Below are 21,757 nucleotides of genomic sequence, written 5' to 3'. Positions count from 1 at the left end.
ATTGACCGATTGAAAGCGGACACTGACGAATGAAATGAAGGGCAAAATGATCAGTGACGTCAATGCAGAATTATTGCCAACACCCTCTGCATTCTTTTCGGGGGTTTCTACATGTATCCACGTTTAACAGAACAGGTTCTTTCGTAATCTATGGAATCATCTGATGTCAGTGTAAAAAGAGTGCACTCTTTGATGTTATAGTGGGATCTTGGCCCTCAGCGCGGTCCTTTCGAGCTGGAACAGACGTTACCTTGTCAGGCTGCATTCCCGCTTCGCTTATTTGGTGAAGTTGGCCTCTCCAAGTGCCCATGGAAGTGAAGAGTGAAGCGATTCTAAGAGCTGCAGCTGTCATGTGCGTGTCATACTAAAACACAGCATTGTTTGAAGACCAAACCCCGCTCCCTATGCATATTTAAGCATGGCACAACATTCTACAACACCCTACAGGAAATACCTGTTTTTTAATGTGATTCGTCATGAATTGATTAAAAAAATTCAGCAATTTTCAACAAATTTCAACAAATTCGCCCATCTCTTCTCTTAATCTTTAAAGTGATATTAATAGACGTTAGTTTTGGATGATGAAATATTCTGGATCATCAGGTGGTCCTGTTACATGTACAGAAATAATCATTGATGTATCACTGATTTAGCCTATTATTCCGAATTTTTAGTTATTGGTTATGGACAGCAGAATTAATCTTGCATGTAAGGCTACAGAATTTTTCAGGCGTAAGATTTGTAATGAAAGCAGTCATGGTACAGTCCTTTTAAGATCATAAATATTGGAATACCATTTCAATTGTAGCCCATTGCTAGTGAGTTATGTAAATTGCCTTTAACTTTGTAGGCCTGGAAGCAGGTAACAGATACCCCCAATGTTTTATACCCAATTGATTTATAGGTATCATGTGAAATGATGTAATCAGGGCATGGCCTGTGGATGTTTTTGGATTCTCTGTTTGGCTTGTTGTTGTTGGTCCAAAGTACAGACATTAAAGTAAATCTTCTGCCTATCATCTGTTTATTTGAGTAATGGTTGTTAGGTGGGACATAAGACTGGATTGGTTTGCACAGTCTTAGCTTTATAATGGTTAATGTGTTTGCTGATTACTTTTCCAAGGACTCCAAAGTTGCTGGAAAGGTGCACTCACATATTACAGGGGTATGCAGAATGCTTTACTATTAATAAAAAAACTATTTAACTTTTTGGCTGACAGATGGTAAGAAAATCGTGCATACAGTTATTTGTGCTAGCATAACATACTGTAGATATCTTCACATTCACATTTGTCCAACTATAAGGAGCTATGGTCTTAAAAGGGTTAAAGGAGGATGGCAAGTTATTCATACAACTTTGTATGGGTAGAATCAGGTGATGCCACTCAATATAATTCTTTACAGCGCCCTCTACAGGAGAAGTCTAGTATTACTGGTTATTATACTTACTGGTTATTATATTATGTACTGGTTACTGGTTATTAAATGCTCCTCCAGAGCAAGAACTGCTGGTTTCTATTGGATCTGGTTCATAAAGGGGATCACAAGCGGTAAACAATTTCAGCAAAAGTCTCCTAGTTTCCTCACATATATCTTATACATTCTCCAGTGGGTGTGGTCCCGCTACATTGTAGCGTGCTTAATTGTGTGTGACTAGTATGATAATAACAAGGATGTCATGTTGTTACCTTCCCTGACATTCACTTGTAAGCAGAAATGGATGGAGCTGACATATAAAAAGCTAAATATACAAGATGCATATGTTTCCTGAGCTTGCATACAATCAGTCCAGGATTATAATATGGGGGGGGGGGGGGGGGGCTGCCTGGGTCCAAGGCTTCCAGAGTTACAATAGGACTGGAAATCATAAAGTTATTGTGCATAAATTTGGTGTAGATCAATTCCATATGCCTGATCAGGGAGAAGGTGGGACACCAGTATACCCATTAGATTGACTTGTCCCACTTAGAGCCACATATTAGTGTAATGTGTTATCTCTACGAATGCAAAATTGTATTCAAATTGCCTCTTCTTGGAGGTGGTGTTTTGGGTTTGTAAGCATATTTAGGGGCAGATTGACGTCTACTGGGAGATATCCTGGTGGACCAGTTAGTCATGATGCCAATGGTGGTATTTATTGAGCTGATCTACTATGGTCGCCCCTCATATACTGATTGTGCTGTCCGAGGCACTGACAGAAAATAGAGGGAGTAGATAGCAGCCTTACACAAATCTCAGGCCACATCATATTTCCAGACTTACAGAGCCTGAGGAGACACGGCAGAGAAGATAAATACTTGTTAGAGTGTGACAGCTCCTTCTATCATACATATATACTGACATACACCTCTATCTTTATTCCATTTGTACCAGCATTATAATTTTGGTTGCCTGATTCTACCTGATGCTGTTGTTCCTCCCAATGTGTACCCAATACCCTAAATTGTAAGGTCACTTTAAATGGTTTCTAATGTTAGTTGGAGTTGAAAATTGGTCACAGGAAATCTGGTGTGGATATAGGGGTAGTCCTGTCATGATGGTGGTCTTTTGTTGAGGTATCATTCTATTAAAAGAAGAAAGAAAAGTACCGTAATAACAATTTGTACCACATTAAAATTTTTCTTTATCACCATTTTCATAGGGAATTAACCACTAAATGACAGTGTGAGAATATTAGATACTTTTCAGCTCACTCCTGTGCAGAAATATGGTTATTGGACTGGACAGTGTAATTAATGGGTTACATGGGGTGATTACATATGGGAAAAATATTCACACCTGTAACCCTGCAATGTAATGATGATCCCGCCTTATCACACGTCCTGGCAGATGAGTCAGCAGCTTGGGCTTGAAGCGGATCCAGAGTCACGTGGAGCAGAGTAAAGCGGCCGTCCACTTGTTAATTATATGGAGACACCTGTAAATACAGTGGACAGGCTTCCGTCACCTGGAAGGATGTAACCAGATTCCGTGGAATGCAAGTAATCCGTAACCTCCATCCTAAAATAGACTATAGTAAAGGGGAAATCTACAGAGCATTAAAAGATTGACTGTGCTAAAGTCTCTGCTTATAAGAATGTTTTACCCTGATCACAGCTTCTTATGGTAGACATGACCCAACTTTCTATTTAACTCACAGCGCCACCACAGGCAATTCTAAGCATTACACTTCATTTCCGAATGGGTTCTTCAACTATATTAACCCCTTAGTGTAGTATTTTAATTAATAGGTTTTCTAAAGCAAATAACCAGGGGCATAACTTGAAGGGGTGCAGAGGGTGCGGTCGCAACCAGGCCCAAGAGGCTTAGGGGGCCCTTAAGGTGTCACTTTCCCATATGAGAAGACTAGTACTATAAACCATACATTATAGTTGGGCGATTGGCACAGACTTGGCACCAGGGCCCATCAGCTTTTACGCCACTGCAAACAACCATTTAGCTCAACCAAAAAATCAACCATTTATTAATACAAATCATTTTAGCATTGAAATGAGTTCATGGGGTTTCTGCACCCCACTCCACATTATTAGGCGCTGAAGCTTGAAGCATCAAGTGCCTTGTGTGTCAATAACCCTTATACTAAGCCATATGTTCATATAGCACATAAGCTTTAGTAATATACACTTATAATATATCTAATTTATTTCCTCATCTGATCTATATTAAGTAACAGAGTCAATGCTGGTTGGGTTTAAACTATAACCCTAGTTCTAGAAGTTTATTGTACATATAAATTATGCTATGAACTTTGGATTTTATGAACTGTAATGCAGATACTACATCAATAAAGGTAAAGTGTGTCAGTAAAGCTTAACTCTCCATAGTACAAATAGAATTTGACTTTACATTAAAGCGAATTTGCCAGGAGGTTTTACCATGGAAAGCCACAAGTGCATTAATTGATTCGAAGAGCTGTCTAATAATACCTTTGTGTGTGTTAGTAGCAGCAGGATGTATAAAAAATACATATATGTTCCAGGATTTAAGCTGGACTTGGAGCAGGGGCATAACTATAGCGCTAGCAGCCACTATGGGGTCCGCAGTGTCAGGGGGCCCCATCATCCGACCTGATACTAAAGAATGGAGGATGTGCACCATTTATATATAAATAATGATGAACAGCATGATATGTATATACCATATATGTGATGTATATGTGCTGTATATTTGTATTTATTTCCATGTGTATATGCTGTTCCGGTTCCGGTATATTTTATTTTTTACTATATTTCAGTCTATGGGATATAACATTCAGGAGATAAACATCTGCCCTGAGACACAAACATGGTAACTTTACTGTAAGTTTTGTGATTTCCCACAAAGAAAGACCCAGACTTTATTTACTGAAGCCAGAAAACTCCAGACATGATGTGCCAAACATGACATGAGGTCTGGAAACCGATGGCACCAGTTTGCAAGAAATGGAGCTCCACTGTGAAATGTCTCGCTTTGTATGTTGTGCGTCACTTGTGTTAGTTACAGTTTACACAGTGCAGAACTTAGGTTTACAATTTGGCTTGGGGTAGGACTATGTTCTGTTCTGTGGATTCGGACCCACCTCTGGGGGAAGTTGTTGGGAAGCCTCTGCTGTTGCCTCATCCCAAAGTCTAGACTCTCCATAACAAAAGTGGTTTTCATATGTTTGAGTTATCAAACTGTCTTTACAAAATTGATGGTGTAGCATTATAATAAGTCATCACTCCCAGCTTTGTGGAGATGTAACTCCTATTAAGGCCCCTTTACGGGACTTTCAATGTTCAAGTGAGTGGGACTAAGCTGCAATACCAGACGCAACCAGTATCTAGAATAGAGAGCTATACCTGGTAAACCTGAGGATCAAGTTAAATAACTTGTGGATTTTACCTCAAGGAAGTGCTGGCAATTTGCTTTCTTCCATGACTCTTCTGAGATCTCGAGACATACAATGCACATAGAAGAGGTTTTGGGGTGAGTTGTGAGTTGGCCACTTGGGTTTGTGGCTTTCTATTTAGTGTAGCCTAAAGATAATCCATTGTTCTCACAGAACTTGAGACTTTTCTTAAAGGGAATCTGTCAGCAGAAATTTACCTAGTAATCCACTACTAGTATGTTGTCAAGCAGCCAAACAGTTTGCACATCATTTTCCTTTCTTGACCCAGTATGGTGGAATTATTGAGAAAATCTAGTTTGAAGTAAGATGTAAACTGGTTGTATAAAGTCAAGGAGTTGGAGATTTTAACACTGAAGTCAAGCTGTCTCTTCCTCTGTAATTGATGGTCTTGAACCACGAGACATCACTAACCAGGTCTCCTGAAGGCTGATGCATGATGTCTATCACAACGGAGGAGGCGTTCAGTGCCCCCCACCTTGACTTTAGTGTTAAACTCTCTTCCTTCTTGACTTTACACAACCAATTTATATCTCATTTTAAAGTTGATTTTCTCGATGATGCCAACAATTACTAAAAGGTGTTACGCTGCTTGACACTATTCTGGTAGGTCAATTGCTGATGACAGGTTCCCTTTAAGTGCGCTTGGAGCTGTTTTAGGTTCCTTAGACCATGGTTCTTTGGACATTGCTGTTTTATCATATAATGAGTCCACCCTAGTAGAGTTAAGGACTAGAGTTGCATATAATAGGGTAGGGATATAGTTTATCAGTAAGCCCATAAACAGGTCACCACGGAGATCCCAATCATAACACATAAGCAGTTATAATTATGTTCAGGGAAGATAACCCAGTATATCTGTCAGGAGATTCTTCCTGCACTAATAGTATCAAAGGTGAATCATATTCATGAAGCTTTAGTCACTTCAGTGACAGTCAGATCTCAGAGGTTGGATATACATCGCCAGAGCTGAAGAACTGAGCGGCTGTATGGACATGCTCCAGCACTGGTCAACTTTTTGAACTTTTTCATGCCTAAATTCAGCTAACACTGGAATTTCTTTTGCACTAAGAAGAGGTGGAAGCCATTGTGTTTTCATCAATATTTACCTGGATTTGATATTGAAAAATGAAAGGGCTATGGACCAGGACGTGGTATGTACAGGAAGAAAAGCCCTACAGCCTTGCTGGAGAGAGTTGTCTGCAAAATGTCACAGCCTTGAATTACCTTTCTACTACTGGAACTGGCAACGATGTTGAGTTGGTGGTGGCTGCTGGTCTAGTGGCAGCAAGGATTCAACTTTTTAATTCAAAAACTTCAGCCAAGAAAAAGTCTTCTAACAACATTCAGAATGGATCTGTCCCGAATCAACCCCTCAAGAAGTCTTCATCTTTAGACAGAATATTAGACAAGAATGCTGAGGTATAAGAGAAAATAGGTCAAGTTGTCTGTGGCATCTTATGAGTGTTTGGCCTGGGCTGATCTAGAAGGGATCATTTGAATAATCCCTTAATGATATGCCTCGTTATTAAGGCAGCTTAGTGGAGTTACCTGCCTTAAAGGGAAAGTAAATAAATCATGGCAAGCTACAATGTAAGCTGGGGCCAAAGGTTAAGCCTTTCAGATGTGTTTTTGTAGACTTGCTTTTGGACCCTTTGCTCAAAACAATGTTTTACTTTTGTATTTTGCTTATGGATTACATACATAGCCATTGAAATGGTTTAAAAAAATGTTCATATTTGGGTTGTTTAGGTCTTGTATGGAACAGAATGTTTCCTGCTCTAACAGTAAAGCAAGAAGTGCTCTTTGCAGCAGTCCCCTGCTGTGACAGAGGAGTTTTTAGTCTTCAGTATAGATGAACAATGTTCACATGCTGCGTTTAAATTGTATGAAGAAATGCAATTCTAGTGCATCAGGAAGGAGTTTCTCCCGATCACATATGCAAGACACGTATTTATCATTCTAGATCGCAATCAGGTCAGGAGAAACTGCACTTAAATTTGGTCTCTAAACATAATTCAAACATACTGGGGTTTATTTACTAAGGGTCTGCGGATCACATTTCCATCGGACTACCCGTCGTTTTTGGGGATTGCACAGCTGGGACAGATATTTAGAAGGAGATTGTGTTTTGCACACAATCAGATTTTGGTGCAATTGCGATTTTGGCGCAATTGTGGCTTTCATGTGACAGAAATTGGGGGGCTGGCTGACGGATTCCGACTGAGCGCAGGATTTAACTTTAAAATTGTGTCACAACTGTGCACTTCCATACACCGGGAACAAGAAGGTGAACTCTGGTGGACCTGAGCAGGGAGGCGACAGATGCAGGATATTGGGCACACGATTTTAGTGAATCGCGCCAGTGTGCATTATCGTCGGAAGAATGCACTTCGGGTGAACTCCTCGGACAGTTAAGTAAATGTGCTCTGCCCCATTGTGTTTCAGGCCTGAAATTCTAGTGCCCCTATCATTGTGCCCATATCAGTCATTTATAATACTAGTGTCTCCTTACATAGTAGATGGACTAAGTTAGGTCATGTTTTTAGTACAACAGGACCTCCAAAATAACTTTTTCTACACCAGGAAGTAGAGTGGGTGCCTTAGTCACCTCTGTTTTTTGTATTGCCTACTCTTGCCTTCATTTTGTCTACAAGGCCTGCTAGTATTAATGGTAGCTTGCAAACTTCAAGCACTTTTTACATTTTGTTTTAAAATATCGGACATCTATAAACTGACATATATGAGCTAACTTGGTTTTTGCATAGTCCATGTGTCACATGCACTTACACATGAAGGTGCATTATTATGTGATCCCTTCACCTTCAAATCAAGATAACACAAAGTAGCTTATCAGGGTAATGTAGTACAAGGATGATAATGGAGCTGCTGATGAACATACTGGTTTACCATAGGCTGCCCACAATTGCTCTATAATGACTTCTACAAGGTCTTGTGCGTAAAGGTTATCCAGTGAGACAACAGTGGATAATATGTAAGCAAACAGCGGGTCTGTATCTCTAGTCTTGGTTACTGTGTACTTTTCAATCAATGTCCACATTTCAGGAAAAACATAGACTAAAATTGTTTTGGTTACATAGGTGCCATATTTTGAGTATATGAAATAATGACATATGGGAGTAATAGATGGTTTTCTAGTTACGACAGAATTTTTATGAGAAAAAATATACATTTTTCCAATAGACTTTCTGTATAAAATTAGCTATTCTCTATATCTCTGCTGGCTATAATAGGAAGCCTGATTGCTTAGGTTGAGCACAAGTCCTGCCTGCCGCTTCAATGCTACATGAGCGTCAGAAATTGCTGAGCACAGCATTCAGGTATCTGCTGCTCTCACATAAACAGTGATTTAGAAAAATTTGGGCACTCCAATAGTATTGAATGGAGTGACAGGAGGATCTGGTACATAGGTGATAACAATCTAACATGTGACAACCCTCATATCCAGCTCTGCTACTCCTTCAGTTGTCCCAGTCTCTGTTTACATGTATACAGTATTTGACCACTGCAGCCAGTCAGTGGACCAAGTGGTCGTGGCCTTATTACTGGCTCCCATCACAGTGTGACGATGCTAGTAATCTCGCCTGATTGCTGTGGCCACTGAAGTGATCACATACTGTATACATGTAATATACATGTATTGTTTGTGATTTTTTAAATTAAAAAAACTGTTTAATTCATGTCAATTTCTGATACACTGCCTATGGGAGAGGAGGATGACACAGAAATTAAGAATTATCTAAAAGGGAGAATTACAAAGTCTTTCCCCCTTGGACTTGCTCTGCACAGTGCAGCTGTTACTATTAATAATAGTAATGGACTTATTGATAACGATTACATAGAAGAGTTTCTGAATAACCTAGCTAATAAAGCAAGTAGGACAGGAAGCAAACAGCCCCATTCTCTATGTAGTGGTCACATGAGGAAACTGCAGATTGCCCTCTATTCATTTTAATATAACTATGCAGAAGTGACTTGGTTCAGCCACTTTTTAACTTGGAAATCCCCGTTAAGGATATTTAATAAGTAAATAGTTTAGTAAATGAATGCAATTGCTTTTTTGTGATAATACTATGACCTCTAAGAGACACTTTTCTCATTTTTCATTCATAATCTCAGGAAAGAGTTGGTGTATACAAGAATATGGATTTATTCCAGGGTTGAGGTGTGCCACAATTATGAGGCAGGACAGTTTTTAGATTTTTAAAGTTCTAGTGACATGGTATATCTTACTGACATGCTTACATACTACTATGTACCCACAACATAACATATTGGTTGGGGATTGATCATGCACTGGCACCCTGTGGGGGAGATTTATCAAAAGTGTCTGTGAAAAGAACAGTTCTAGTTGCCCATTGCAACAAATCAGAACTCGGCTTTCATTTTCCCACAGCTGTTTATAAAATGAAAGCTGAGCTCTGATTCGTTGCCTTGAGCAACTAGAACAGTTCTGCTCTGAGACACTTCTGATGGATCTCACCCTCTGGGAGAGATTTATCAACGGTCTCTATGCTCCCTTCATGCCTACTTGTTGTGAAGGTGGTGTAAATTAATAATTACAATATAGCGCATTACGAATATTTCAGAGTGTGTACACCAGAAAACTCCCCCATTGAGATAGAGACCAACTATAGAGGGAACTTCCCCCCTTATTTTTCTACAGCAGCACCTGTCATCCCATTGTCAGCTCATTTACAAGTAAATAGTGGCACACTTTCCTCAGCATGTCCATGCCCAGCCGCTGTAGACAAAGGCCTTCCTGTGACCCATTGACTCCAGCAGCAAGTTACAGATCTATGTTACTTTTCACAGAAATGTTGGTTCTAAGAATTTAGAGGGAACAGATTTTAGTGCAGTTTTCTGGTAAGATCACAGGAAACTTGTCAGACAGACTTAACGTCCAGATATGTTCCAAAAGTGGAGGCTTTGTCCAAATGGGTATTTACTTACTAGATTGAAAGTGAACATAAAGCGGAGAGGAAACAATAACAAAACACAATATACAGCACCATTATAGCCACCATCTTGCTTAAGGCTGATGTGGACCTACCGGAGCTCAGTGAGCTTGGCATCTGCCTAGTTGTGCCAGGGAAACTAAAAAACATGCGCCATTCCAGGACAAGAGCATTGGTGTGATTGTGGGTATAAAGCTGTGCAGGGTAACAGTAGCTTGGACAGCTGGATGGGTATTGGTAATTTGGGTCCTCTTCCTCACACCAAATCCATAGTAACTGCAAGGGCTTCTATAACCTTGCGTGCCCTTGTGTATACTCCAGACCAAGGAGCATGCACAAAGCTGTCAGCCCCCCCCACTGATATGTTTTTGTGATTCCCACATATTACTCACCTGTGGGTAAGCTGATTCGCTAGAATGAGTGCAGTTTATCTTTTTTTGCAGTCAATTTCTTTGTAGTCTGAGCCGACATTCCAGTATCCAGTGACCTGTGCGATTATCTTAAGTGTCCCTATGTTTATACACATAACACTTCCCGAAAGGAATATAGCGAAGCTTCATCACAACACAGATCATGTGTCCATTAGCAACAAACACCGTGAAACAGAGAATCATCAGGGTGCAATCTGATACTTATTCGTCACTTTATTCTTCTATATGATAAAGTTAACAGACCTTGAAGAAAAAAACTAGACAAGACAGGAGAGTTATAGTAAAATCATTGTTGTTGTAACTATAGACATAACTTTTAAGATTAGCATAAGCCATTTGAACCCCTCCCTGAAAAATAAGGTCCCTTGTTGAAGGAACTGTCACCAGATTTTATCCTATTAAACTACTAGACCCCCTCAAGTAGTGTATGAAATGTCCTATTTATCTATAATAAAACTAACTAATAAAAACCCCTCCAAGGTCATGTGCAAAGTATGCGAGAAGAGTCATATTTTACCTGAGAGTCACTTTTATAGGGTTAATGTCAATTCAGATGCATCAATCTTCTATAGTAACTAATATGCTGCTTATTGTATTATATTAAAGATAAGAATCTCATATTGCAGATCAACTCAGTTTAGTGTCTTGGTGAGCTACTGGACTGAAGATACAGGCAGTTAAAGATGTAGTTGAGAATGTGATCTGCAGATGAAAATCCAGCCTCACCCTATTTTTGTTTTACTACCTCTGGTTCTTTATCTCACGGGATCACAAGCCTGGTGTGATCTAAAAGATGAGTTCCTTATCTTTAATATCTAAAAGCACTAGATGATAAAAGAGAGAGATAGGGCCGTATGCAATGACAATACCCTCAACCTCTAAAAGTGACTCATCTTAGGTAAAATATGTCTCTTCTCATTCTTCTTCATTTTTATATATAAATTGTGTGATATTTCACATAAAAGATGGAAAACAGATTTTCATCCTGACCCCTTGTAGCATGATCTCTGTTGTGTTATTTCCCTTAAAGATATCATATTATGTGATGTCGAAAATCCTGGAGCCCCCAGCAACCCAAAGAATGAGTGGCACTGTAGCAATTCTTCCATTAATAGGAAATTCTAGAAAACCCAAGGTATCCCAAGCAACTGACCTAATGCTGTTAAGCATATTTTTAAGTTCTAAACCAATACTATATTATATTCCCAAAAATTATCTTCACCGCCCCCACACCACGGCATTATACTCACTTATCTCCAATGCTTAAATCTTTCAGCCTATATCCGCCTGTTATACCCATTCCTCACTACTTTCTATTGTTATAAGCTGTCGATTTGAGCTTTTTTGGCCTTTTAGGTGCATTTTGTTGTCATTTTGCATATAACAGTTTTTTGTTCCATGGCGGGGATGATGATGATAATGTAAGCGTAATCTGCGCTGTATTCTCCCAGCAGCTGCCTACGTGCAGAACCTTTTGTCTTCCAAATGATGATGTGTGAATCTGTATAGGGAAATCAGTCATGGGATCGGGAGAAGTGACAAAGCTTTGTGACAATCTCTGTACAAGAAGCCGGTAACGAACCATCTGCTGCATTGAGATGAGCGCAAGATGAAAGATAATAGTGTTCATAGCAGACAGATGGGGAGATTTGGCAATGGAGTCTTCAGCAGACTTGGGGAATGATGCATCTTTCATATATTTGTGATGTCAGCACTTGTGTTTGGAGGATTAGTGATGTCATACTTGTCACAACTCAAGAGGGGGGTGATGTAATTCAATGGTGGAAAGTGATGTCCCAAGGGAAAAATATTTCCTAAAAAGCAGTACAGGCAATCTACTTAAGAACACCCGACTTACAGACAACCCCTAGTTACAAATGGACCTCTGGATGTTTGTAATTTACTTTAGTAATGTACTTTAGTCCCAGGCTACAATGATCAGCTGTAACAGTTATCAGAGGTGTCTGTAATGAAGATTTATTGTTAATCCTGGTTCTTATAACAACCCAACATTTTTCAAATCCAATTGTCACAGGGACTGCCTGTAATGTAGATGGAATGAATTACTAAATGGAATAAAATGGATCTGATCTACATTAATATGGGCCGTGTGGATAGAAAGTAATGTACACATATACTACAGTTGACTAAGGTTACAAGTAACGTAGTTATAGGAGGTACAGAGGTAACGGTTTATGAGTCCTGTAGCATAAGGGAAGCTAAGATTCACAGTTTTACGCATTACGATATTATAAATGGTACATGTTTGCTGCAAGTGTGGTGCCCCAGTCTATATAAGCTCTATATAAGATGTACAGTATGGTGGAGCATACCACAAAACCTCTTTGGAGCTCCACATAAATCAGAGGAGCAAAATGTATAAAATACATTGTGCCAAATGATAGCCCTGAACAGATCTCCTATGGGGATTAAGAGAAAGTTCACAAGCCTTTGGTTTCCTTTTTTACAGACCACAAGTTTTTTTTCTTAATTGAAGATCATCACTCAGAAAATGGGAAGATGTAGTTAATATTGAGAAATTATTCTGCTTAGGGCTCATGCACAAGACCATTGTGGGGATATATATACGGCTATAGTGACCCGGCGGTGGTACAGTCCCACACACCTATGGCACCACACCCTATGCTCTATCTTTCCATGTGTGTACTCATGTGCACTGTTGTTACCTATGGAGTGGGCTGAGCATTGCTCACCCCTGCTCCTTTCCAGCGTGCAAACATATGCCAGGCGAGCATACATTGATATGCATGTAGCCTTATCTGTAAAGAGACAGACAGGCTGCAATGCTCCACCTTATGGGTATATGATGTTATATCTCCCTGTGTTTCTTTACGGGAATTACGCGATTAACCCATTTCAGTTTGAACATATTGCTTATACCATACTACAGACAGGCAAAGATCAGAATGGTTAACACTCACTGCTCAACCCTGTGTAAAAAACAGGAGAGGAGAGTCATGTCTTCAATCTGGTAGATAGACAGACCTTGACAACTGAGAAGTAAAGCCGTTACTAAGGGGCACTTTACTTCTTGTTTCCTTTTAAACTAATCAGAATTTCTAAATTAAGTATAGGAATTAGATCATAATTTGTCATTTTATTAGTAGCATTTCGGGCTGATTGCCCCTTCATCAAGATGTGAGGTTGTCACCTGAAGCAGTACTTTTGGTATATATTTACAGTCTACATTGGAGGCCGGTATATTTATTTGTTAGCAGCTATCCGTTGTAGCTGGTATTTTTAAATACCCTTCCCTTGTTGTAGCTAAAAATTTTGAAACTGAATTTGGCAATTAGGGTGTAGTAACACTACAAAGGCAACTTGGTATTATAACTTCATACATTTACGTAGCTTTGAAAAGGGCGGTTCAGGTCAAAATAAGAAAGCTACTGTGAGAGGTCACAAATGAGAAAACTCTGTCCTTACACAAGTATAAAACCAAAGGCATTCAACTAAAGACAACATGCAGATGTAGCAGTATTGAAATATCTTACTGTTGTTTCCTTCGTCAGCCTTTACATTTCTGGAAAAATCATGTTCTCATATCTTACACTGATAAATGATAACCTAACCCCATAAATCATTTAAAATGTTGAGGTACTCCCAATTTGGTGTCTATATTCCTTCGTGATGGCCTCTGCCTTCTTGGGTACTTGTACACACGCTGTTGCATTTGATAAAAGTTTATGTTGGGCTAGTTGCAGAATTGGTACATATATGGTCACCTTCATCCAGCTGAGCAAAGATTAAACCCCAGTGGGGGGTGAAAATATCTTTTCGTCTTAGCAACTATTTTAAGTGAGGCTACTGAACGTAAACATTACGGGACTACTTGTGGGAGACCAGGATGGGTGTCCTATGTTGATTTCCCAGCTGCTTGTTGTATTGGTTTTAGGATCAGACATCTGGAGCCCATACTATTTAGGAACCAGCAATAGAAACAGGAGCGTGAAATACATCAGATTGTCGTCTTATGTTTGTCATAACAGACGGAGCCAGGCGTCCGGCCACATCCTAACAGGAATCAGACTGTTCTGGGAAAATAATATTGCTCCATACAGATGTAGCAGTGTTAAACATGTGATGCTTGTTAAGTGTATGTGACTTGATGATCCTGCAAAACCACAGACACAGTTGTATCCAATGGCAAATTTAAGTTTATTGAAAATTACGGTAATGACTGATTCCTATGCGCCTCCTATTACGGTGACCATATTGATGGTCAGCAAACAGCAAACAACTTTTATACAGATTTTTTTATGTAAAATGAAGTTCACAGTGTCTTAGGCTTTGCATTATATGTTAATCCTAGGCAAAAGAGTCAGTCTGTGATGCAAAGCAGTGCAGGAAGATGATGCTGAGATTGGGTTTGGACACAGCAATGGATATTCATAATAGCTATATCCTCTGACCATTGATAGATGGACACAATAGGCCATTAGTAGACGTGTGAAGGCTCCATTTACTGACATACAAGGTCCATTAGCCTCATGCACATGCAGGAAACTATAGATGCCTATGTCTGATAGCATTAAATGGATTAATTTGATTTCACAATGAAGAGGGGGCATTGTATGAGCTCGTTGTGTAGATTGTGTGCAGCTTTTCATGATTGTTTGTATTGAAGGTACTAATTGAGACATCAGATACATCAGCAATCCACAAAAACAGCCAAATTATTCCCAACATATTACAAATGCTGGAGACACTTTGGAGATTGTATCAATGTTATACCAATAGATACATTCAGAGGTGGATTTCCACATGAGACATAGAAGATGTATGCCGGATAGGTGGGGGTCCCAATGTTTTATCCCCAACCTGCCAGGAGAACAGGGACTTACTTTGATTGGGGTCTCATGCACATGTCCCCATGTATTTTTAGGGGTCGATGCCCACTGCCGTAAGTTCTGTTTATGAATAGTATGCAAAGAACAATGGGTGGGTGCAGTCATATGCAGGGACATGTTTAGGGGTCATTTATTGCCATCAAATAGGCATCAAAGACATGTTCAATTGATATAGCATTAATATCTAAGCTGTAAAATCCTTTTGAAGTACATGATATACTTTAGAAAGCTGCTGAATGAATGCTCAGCTTATAACCCTAATACTTGCATGCTCAGCTTAATCAAGCAATGCATGTATACTGAATGAGAGAGTGACTTTTAGAAGGCAACAACTTTTATACTATTTTCATGCTCAGTACCGGGACACCCTGCTCCATACGTGTCCTTGGAAAGTAACTTAAATAAACATGTTTAGGAGCCCCCCTTTAAATAAAATCACTGCCAAAGTCATAAAACTGGACTGTTACTTAGGTACAAGAATATTTCATCATTTAGAATTTGTTACTCATCTGTAACATTCTAGAAATTTTTAATTCATGATGTTTAGCTCTTAGGGAGAAATAACTTAAAACTGAGACAAAACACTGAGAAACCATAGATCTAAGGCTAATATTCTAGAGTAGGTTGTACAGGCAGTCCCCTACTTAAAGAACATCTACCACCAGGGTGTAGGATTCTAAACCAAGCTCGCTGACATACTGCTGTGGTCCCCCTTTGGCAGGATCTTCTCTTCTTTTAGCTTCTTATGCCCTTGTTTTTACAAAAAAGGCTTCTAAAATTATGCAAATGAGCCTGAGGGGCTCTGGGCTCCATAGGTGTTAATGGAGCCTAATGGAGCTCATTTACATAATTTTTAAAGCCTTTTCTTGGAAAATCAAGGGAAAATCAAAATCATCTTGGAAAATAAAATAAGTAACTAAAATAAGAGCAGGTTCTGCCAGATGGGGCACACACCAGTATGTCAGTGTGCTTGGCTTACAATCCTTCAACCTGGTGGTAGATGTCCTTTAAGGACACAACCGACTTATAGACAACCATTAGTTACAGACGCACCACTCTGCCCACTGTGACCTCTGCATGCTTTACTTTAGTCCCAGGCTGCAATATTCAGCTGTAAGGTGTCTGTAATAAAGTTTTATTGATAATATTTGTTCCATTGACAGCAAAAAAATTTTTAAATCCGATTGTCACTGGAACAAATAAAAATTTCGAGCTGCAAGTCCAACTTATATACAAATTCAACTTGAGTACAGACCTAAAGAACCTATATTGTACGTAATCCAGGTACTGCCTGTAGCTGCTTGATGGATCTAGATGTTGTCTTTCCAATCAAGGGAGCCCAAAACATCACGTCTCTATTACTATAGATAGTAATAGTTATCGGGTCTGGTACAGATCTTGTATTGGGACGTGGCATCCCCTTTTCTATACAATACTCTTTAAACTACCCCCAATAGCATCACAAATCTCCCTCCTGTCGTGATAGATTGCTCGGTGTTGTTGTATAAGTGAAGTCCTATCAATTCTTTGTAACAATGTAGTTGTATTGGAGTAGTTTGCTACAATATTTCAGAGTAGGTAAAATGAAGTCTATAGGGAGAGGATTTTCTAAACTGGGACAAATTGTAGTAAATCTACAGTTCTGAGAAGTATTTGGTCTCAAATGTTTCCACTTTCCAATCATCTAGCAGAGATGTTAAAAGATAATGTGAAATGGAAACACAATATGAAGCATTGACAAAGCTTCTCATTATATGCTGAGTAGAAACCCCCTTTAACAAGTTTAGGTCATGCTTGGACTTGTTTCAGGTATCAGTTTCTATAGGCTCTACAGGTCGTGAAGTAAACATAGCCCCTAAAATGTTTATTGGCCAAGTAATATGGATTGGGCTAAACTTTTTGTTTTTGCCCATTTTGTTTCTCACAGCTTTTTGATTTTTTGCTTTTGTCGTGATTGTTGTTGTTTTCTTCCATAACAATCCAGCTAATGAAACCATCCGCATAATGACCCAGTTATAGAATGGCCGCCAATGTCTGCAGCCTTAGCAGGTCTTTATCCCAGTGGCAAAAAAAGAGCAGAGGTGTGATCTGCTCCCCCTCCAAACAGGCCACCTAGAATCCCAGACTGACAGCACAGACTTCCTTTGATCTTTGTCAGCCACTGATGAGTTGATGAAATCTACTACACTGAATGGTGACAGGAGGGAAATGAGCTCTGACGGGTCACTCCTCCTAGCCCTATATCCCCCTGCACCAGCTCCCCGGTCCTCATAGTTGTGGATGCTTGAAGACAGGCGTCCAGCTCTGCCTCTTGACCAGTGTGAGGAGACCCTTCTACACTAGCCTAATATGGGACAGGTCCTCTAATATCAGAGCTCAGACCTCAGATTTATTGTGGATTTTTTTAAAATAGAAATAGATTTTTTTTCCGCTGGTTACTAACCCCAAATATCCCTAATCTTGGATCTGTACTCATGAAATGAAGGAAAAGTCCATCAGTTCAGAATCAACAATGGGTAGACTTTCAGAATGGAAGAGTTGGGACCGGCTTTCTGTTATAGACGAAGTTTTGACGACGAATGACTTAAAGGTAACCACCAGCATAGTCTTCAATGGGAGTACCTGGAGTAAAGAATATAGGGTTAAGGGTATAGCATTACCATCTAAATTTACTGTTCTTTTACTATGCTTTGTCTTCTTTCTCTTTTTGGTCTTTCGTGTAATTTTAGTGTATAGTATTTTTATTTTCTATTATTTACTTTCTATCAAGAGATTTATTTTTATTCTTTAAGAATAATTTTATGCTTAATTATTTGTATTTTGCTATAGAACTAGAGCATCATTTTATCCTGAACATTCCTCATTTTTTTTTAGCTTTATGCTATAGCTTTTTGTCTAGTATTTTGTAGCCATAATGCAATGTAATCTTTAATACAATCATCTTTTACATACAAAAAACTATCCAATTTATGATCTGCAAACTGTATTGTTGATTTATGAACTATAGATCTCAACATGTCATAGAATCAGTAAGGTACAAATGTCCTCTAGGTTGCCACCTCATTACATAGGACTTAGGTTTACAGTTACATCTAGTGCCATAAACGGTTATAGAATTTGTCTTAGGACCCAGAGGCTTTTGCCATTGCCTGTCCAGCAGTTTTATAAATTGTTTGCTCATGAGCCCTGCTTTCTCCTCCATTTGGTCCAGCTTGTCCCCAACATCTTCCATCTATTTCCTGGAATTGTACAATTTAGGATGCATTGGCAATCCTGTTGTGATTTGCATATGATTGTGTTTATTGTGGTATGTGGGAATGGTGAATGGTACGTCATGACACATACAGTATGTGTGGATTCCCAGGTCTTTGTCCTGACGTGTGAAGGCTACATTACATTGTCTGGCTTTAGGTTACATAATGTTTGTTTTAGTAAACTCAGTTAGAATGGAGGCTGTTTGTGTTCTCCTGGTCCCAATGCCCCGCTCTGGAAAGTTGAAGATCCTTGGAATGTTTTGAGTTCCACTTGAATTTAAGTTCAAATTTGGAGTCATCTGAACCATTTATAGTTTTATCTATTTTGTGGAAAGCTGGATAAGAAATATTATGCTGTACCTTTCTTGGCTTTACTTGCAATAGGAAGGATAATTACACACTAGTTATATATCATTGGACTTTGGGAAACCTTTGAAAGAGAAATATATACAGGTACTCACACAGCTTTCTGATAAAACAGATAGGTAAAAATAATAAGTCAAGGGCATATGCTAAATGTTTTTAACGGTAGTTCTGTATTATGGCAACCATAGAAATCCACAGGCCTTTTTGTACGATGCTTTATTACAAGCAGGTAAAATGTGCAGTTTTATGGGGCACTATATGGCAGCATATTGAGTGCCCACATCACAGGAATACAGAGCACCAATCAGGTGGCATAATAATATTCACTGGGGGATCTTACTGTCAGCCTCTGTTCACATCCTGTGTTTAGAAACGCATTTCAGGCCCAGTGGGGAGGAGTTTCTCCCGATTGCAGACATATTTAGACCGAAACACTTGCAATTGGGAATGAGCAACATTTGTTTTGTATTGTTTATTGGTAAAACATGTGTTGCTTGTTCCCATTTGCTAGTGAACGTGAGGAGTGTTTGGGGAGAGCTCTTCGCTGCTGCGCTTGAATTGCTTCTCTATAGGCTATTCATACACGGCTTGGGAATGCATAGGACTCATAGCTGCGGCTAAAGAATTTAGAAAACAGCACCACAGCTGATCACAGGAAGTTTGTGGTATTGCAGCTCAGTCCAATACTCTCTAATTGTGCCTATGTATAGTACCACACAACTCCATGCTTGAAAACAAATAGATCTATATAATCCTGTACAATAGAAAGACAATTTTTCAGTTTACAACAATAAATCTATGCAATACCAACGTCATCTACATAAACCTATATAGGTCTATCTCAGTGACAGGTTCCCTTTAAGATGGTAATAAATATATATACTGGTATATGGAAAGTATTTTTCATCTGCTCCGGTGAAGCATATGGCCGCCTCCTCTGCATATCCTGGAAAGGGTTAAGGCTAGGTTGGCAGCAGCTCCCATTAGCAGACAGTCACAGGCTTGACACCAGCTGCAGCGCACATCTCCCTGCCCACTCCATGCAAATAGTCTCTGCCTGTCTTCTTAAAGCTACAGATTCAAATTAGAAGGAGAAGAAGAAGAAGGGGAAAAGAGCAAGGAATGCGATTGCCATGACTCCAGTAATACCCAGGGCCGGCAATGCAATCTGCTTTATTGACTATTGACTCTGAGCTGAGTGTTGACACAAGACTTTCATCCTCCTCTCAGTAAGATATGGGATTTGATATTAATTGTAAGGGAGCAGAGGCGGGGAGGTTTGTCTCATTCCCTGCGCTACAGGCAGCTGTGTAACATTGTACATGAAACATTATGGTGTGCAGTCTATTATTGGAGCCAGGCTCCAGGTAGAGGTGAGTAGTTGCTTCTTTATGGCTATGGGTGGGATGCTACTTGTTGTGCTTGTGGAGCTCTTTTGTTTTGTAGTTGTCTCTGCTTTGCGTTGTGTTCATGTAGAAGATAATTAGTATTTTCTAGACTTATACCAGATGAACATTTTTTGATTATTCCTCTTAGGGTGCAGTCACACGTTGCTGTTAAATCAGCTTTGAGGTGGTTTTAGGTGCAGTTTTGTTAATTTAACAGATAACTGATGACATTTGTGGAACAGGTTTCCCCCCCCTCAAAATCAAATTCACCCAATTAGTTCATGTCTTTCACCTGTTAAGTTAACAAACCAGCACCTAAAACCACCTCAACACTGATTGCGATGTAGTTGTAACTGCAATGTGTGACCACACCCATAGGGTAGCGGCACACGTGGCATTTTGAACCCGGTTTTAGGCCGTTTTTAAGCAGTCCGTTAAAAAACGCAGGGGTCTTTGAAAACACATCTGTTTTTCCGTTTTTTGTCAGTTTTTCCCAATTATCATAATTGGGGAAAAACGTCCAAAAACGGAAAAAACGGATGCGTTTTTTTAACTGTCTGCATAAAAACGGCCCAAAAATTTCAAAACGCCACGTGTGCCTCCAGCCTAAGCAGTCATTTATATCATTATTATCATTGATAAGTTATCAATTTCCATGTCCATCACAATTCAATATAATTTTACATTCGTATTACTAGTCTTATAAATCTGATAATAATAATTCCTTTATTTATAAATTTATATAGCACCTACAGATTATGCAGTGCTGCACAGAGCTTTGCCAAATCAGTCGCTGTCCCCATGGGGCTCACAATCTAATCGATGAATAAGCAGTTGGTTAGTAAAATCACTCTGATATACAACACTCCAATCTCAGCTTCCAGAATCTGTTGGGTGACATATTGATGTAAACCATTGAGATCATGACTATTTGGCGTATTAAAATTGCATGTTATCTTATGTGTTATGGGGGCGGACAACCCTGACTGCTAAGGTTCCCTTGTGCCAGTTTTACATCCTAATATGGAACTATGGGTATGGGTGTACAGGTTATTGGAAACACTGGGTGTCCGGTAGAAAAATATTTTCTTATCATCACAACTGATTTTTAGGATTTATAGGGGGTTAAGGGCATAAAAGTTACATTTTCATTCTAGTTGTTACATTTTTATAAACAATTGATAATAGAATATTTGCATTATTCAAACGGAAATATTATCTATTTCTTATATTTTACGGCAATATTTGTGTTCATAAATGAATTCTTTTGCTGCTTAATTCATATAACTTTGTTTATACTTTTCTAAATCACCTTTTTATTTTATGATTCACCATATTATTTGCAGATGGTTTTATTATCATTATGTTTGTTTTGCACCCTCAGCCTGAGTCATAGCCCTTGCTGTGTGTTTGGTCAACAATTAGAAGTTCTTCCAGCCTAGTTTTATGATTTGGTACAGTTGTTAAGGTCGTCTGTTTCTGTGTAGTGCTTGCTCTGTCTATTGTCCATGCACTGGACTGTAATGACCTCAGTGTGTAGATACCAGGAAGGGTCTAGAGTGTTTATAAAACCTTTAGAACAGTCAAGGATTAGGATCCTG

The 21,757-nt window shown here is 39.2% G+C and overlaps 1 protein-coding gene and 1 long non-coding RNA gene across 6 annotated transcripts in view; one reads left to right on the top strand and one right to left on the bottom strand.

Annotated features, from left to right (window-relative positions):
* Window positions 1-21,757, top strand: part of PLEKHG5 (pleckstrin homology and RhoGEF domain containing G5) — a 173,055-nt gene that overhangs the window by 131,961 nt on the left and 19,337 nt on the right. The window contains exon 1 of one of the 4 annotated variants that reach the window (XM_072156254.1): window positions 5,874-6,289. The exons of the other annotated variants lie outside the window; for them this stretch is intronic. Within the exon in view, the coding sequence (XP_072012355.1) occupies window positions 5,996-6,289 (294 nt within the window). The 5' untranslated portion in view covers window positions 5,874-5,995. Of the gene's footprint in view, window positions 1-5,873; window positions 6,290-21,757 lie in introns of those variants that run through there. 4 annotated transcript variants of the gene reach the window in all.
* Window positions 1,831-10,409, bottom strand: LOC140135142 (uncharacterized). 2 transcript variants are annotated; one of them, XR_011856474.1, is made up of 3 exons: window positions 10,239-10,409; window positions 2,779-2,917; window positions 1,831-2,563 (listed from the first exon to the last, which is right to left on the bottom strand). It is a non-coding gene; the product is annotated as an uncharacterized lncRNA (long non-coding RNA). The 2 variants fall into 2 exon arrangements; XR_011856473.1 differs by lacking the exon at window positions 10,239-10,409 and adding an exon at window positions 6,095-6,321.

The sequence above is a fragment of the Engystomops pustulosus genome, chromosome 6 (genome assembly GCF_040894005.1).
Source record: "Engystomops pustulosus chromosome 6, aEngPut4.maternal, whole genome shotgun sequence".
Taxonomy (NCBI): Eukaryota; Metazoa; Chordata; class Amphibia; order Anura; family Leptodactylidae; genus Engystomops; species Engystomops pustulosus.
Note: the sequence above shows the minus strand (reverse complement) of the source record. Positions and strands in the feature narration are given on the sequence as shown.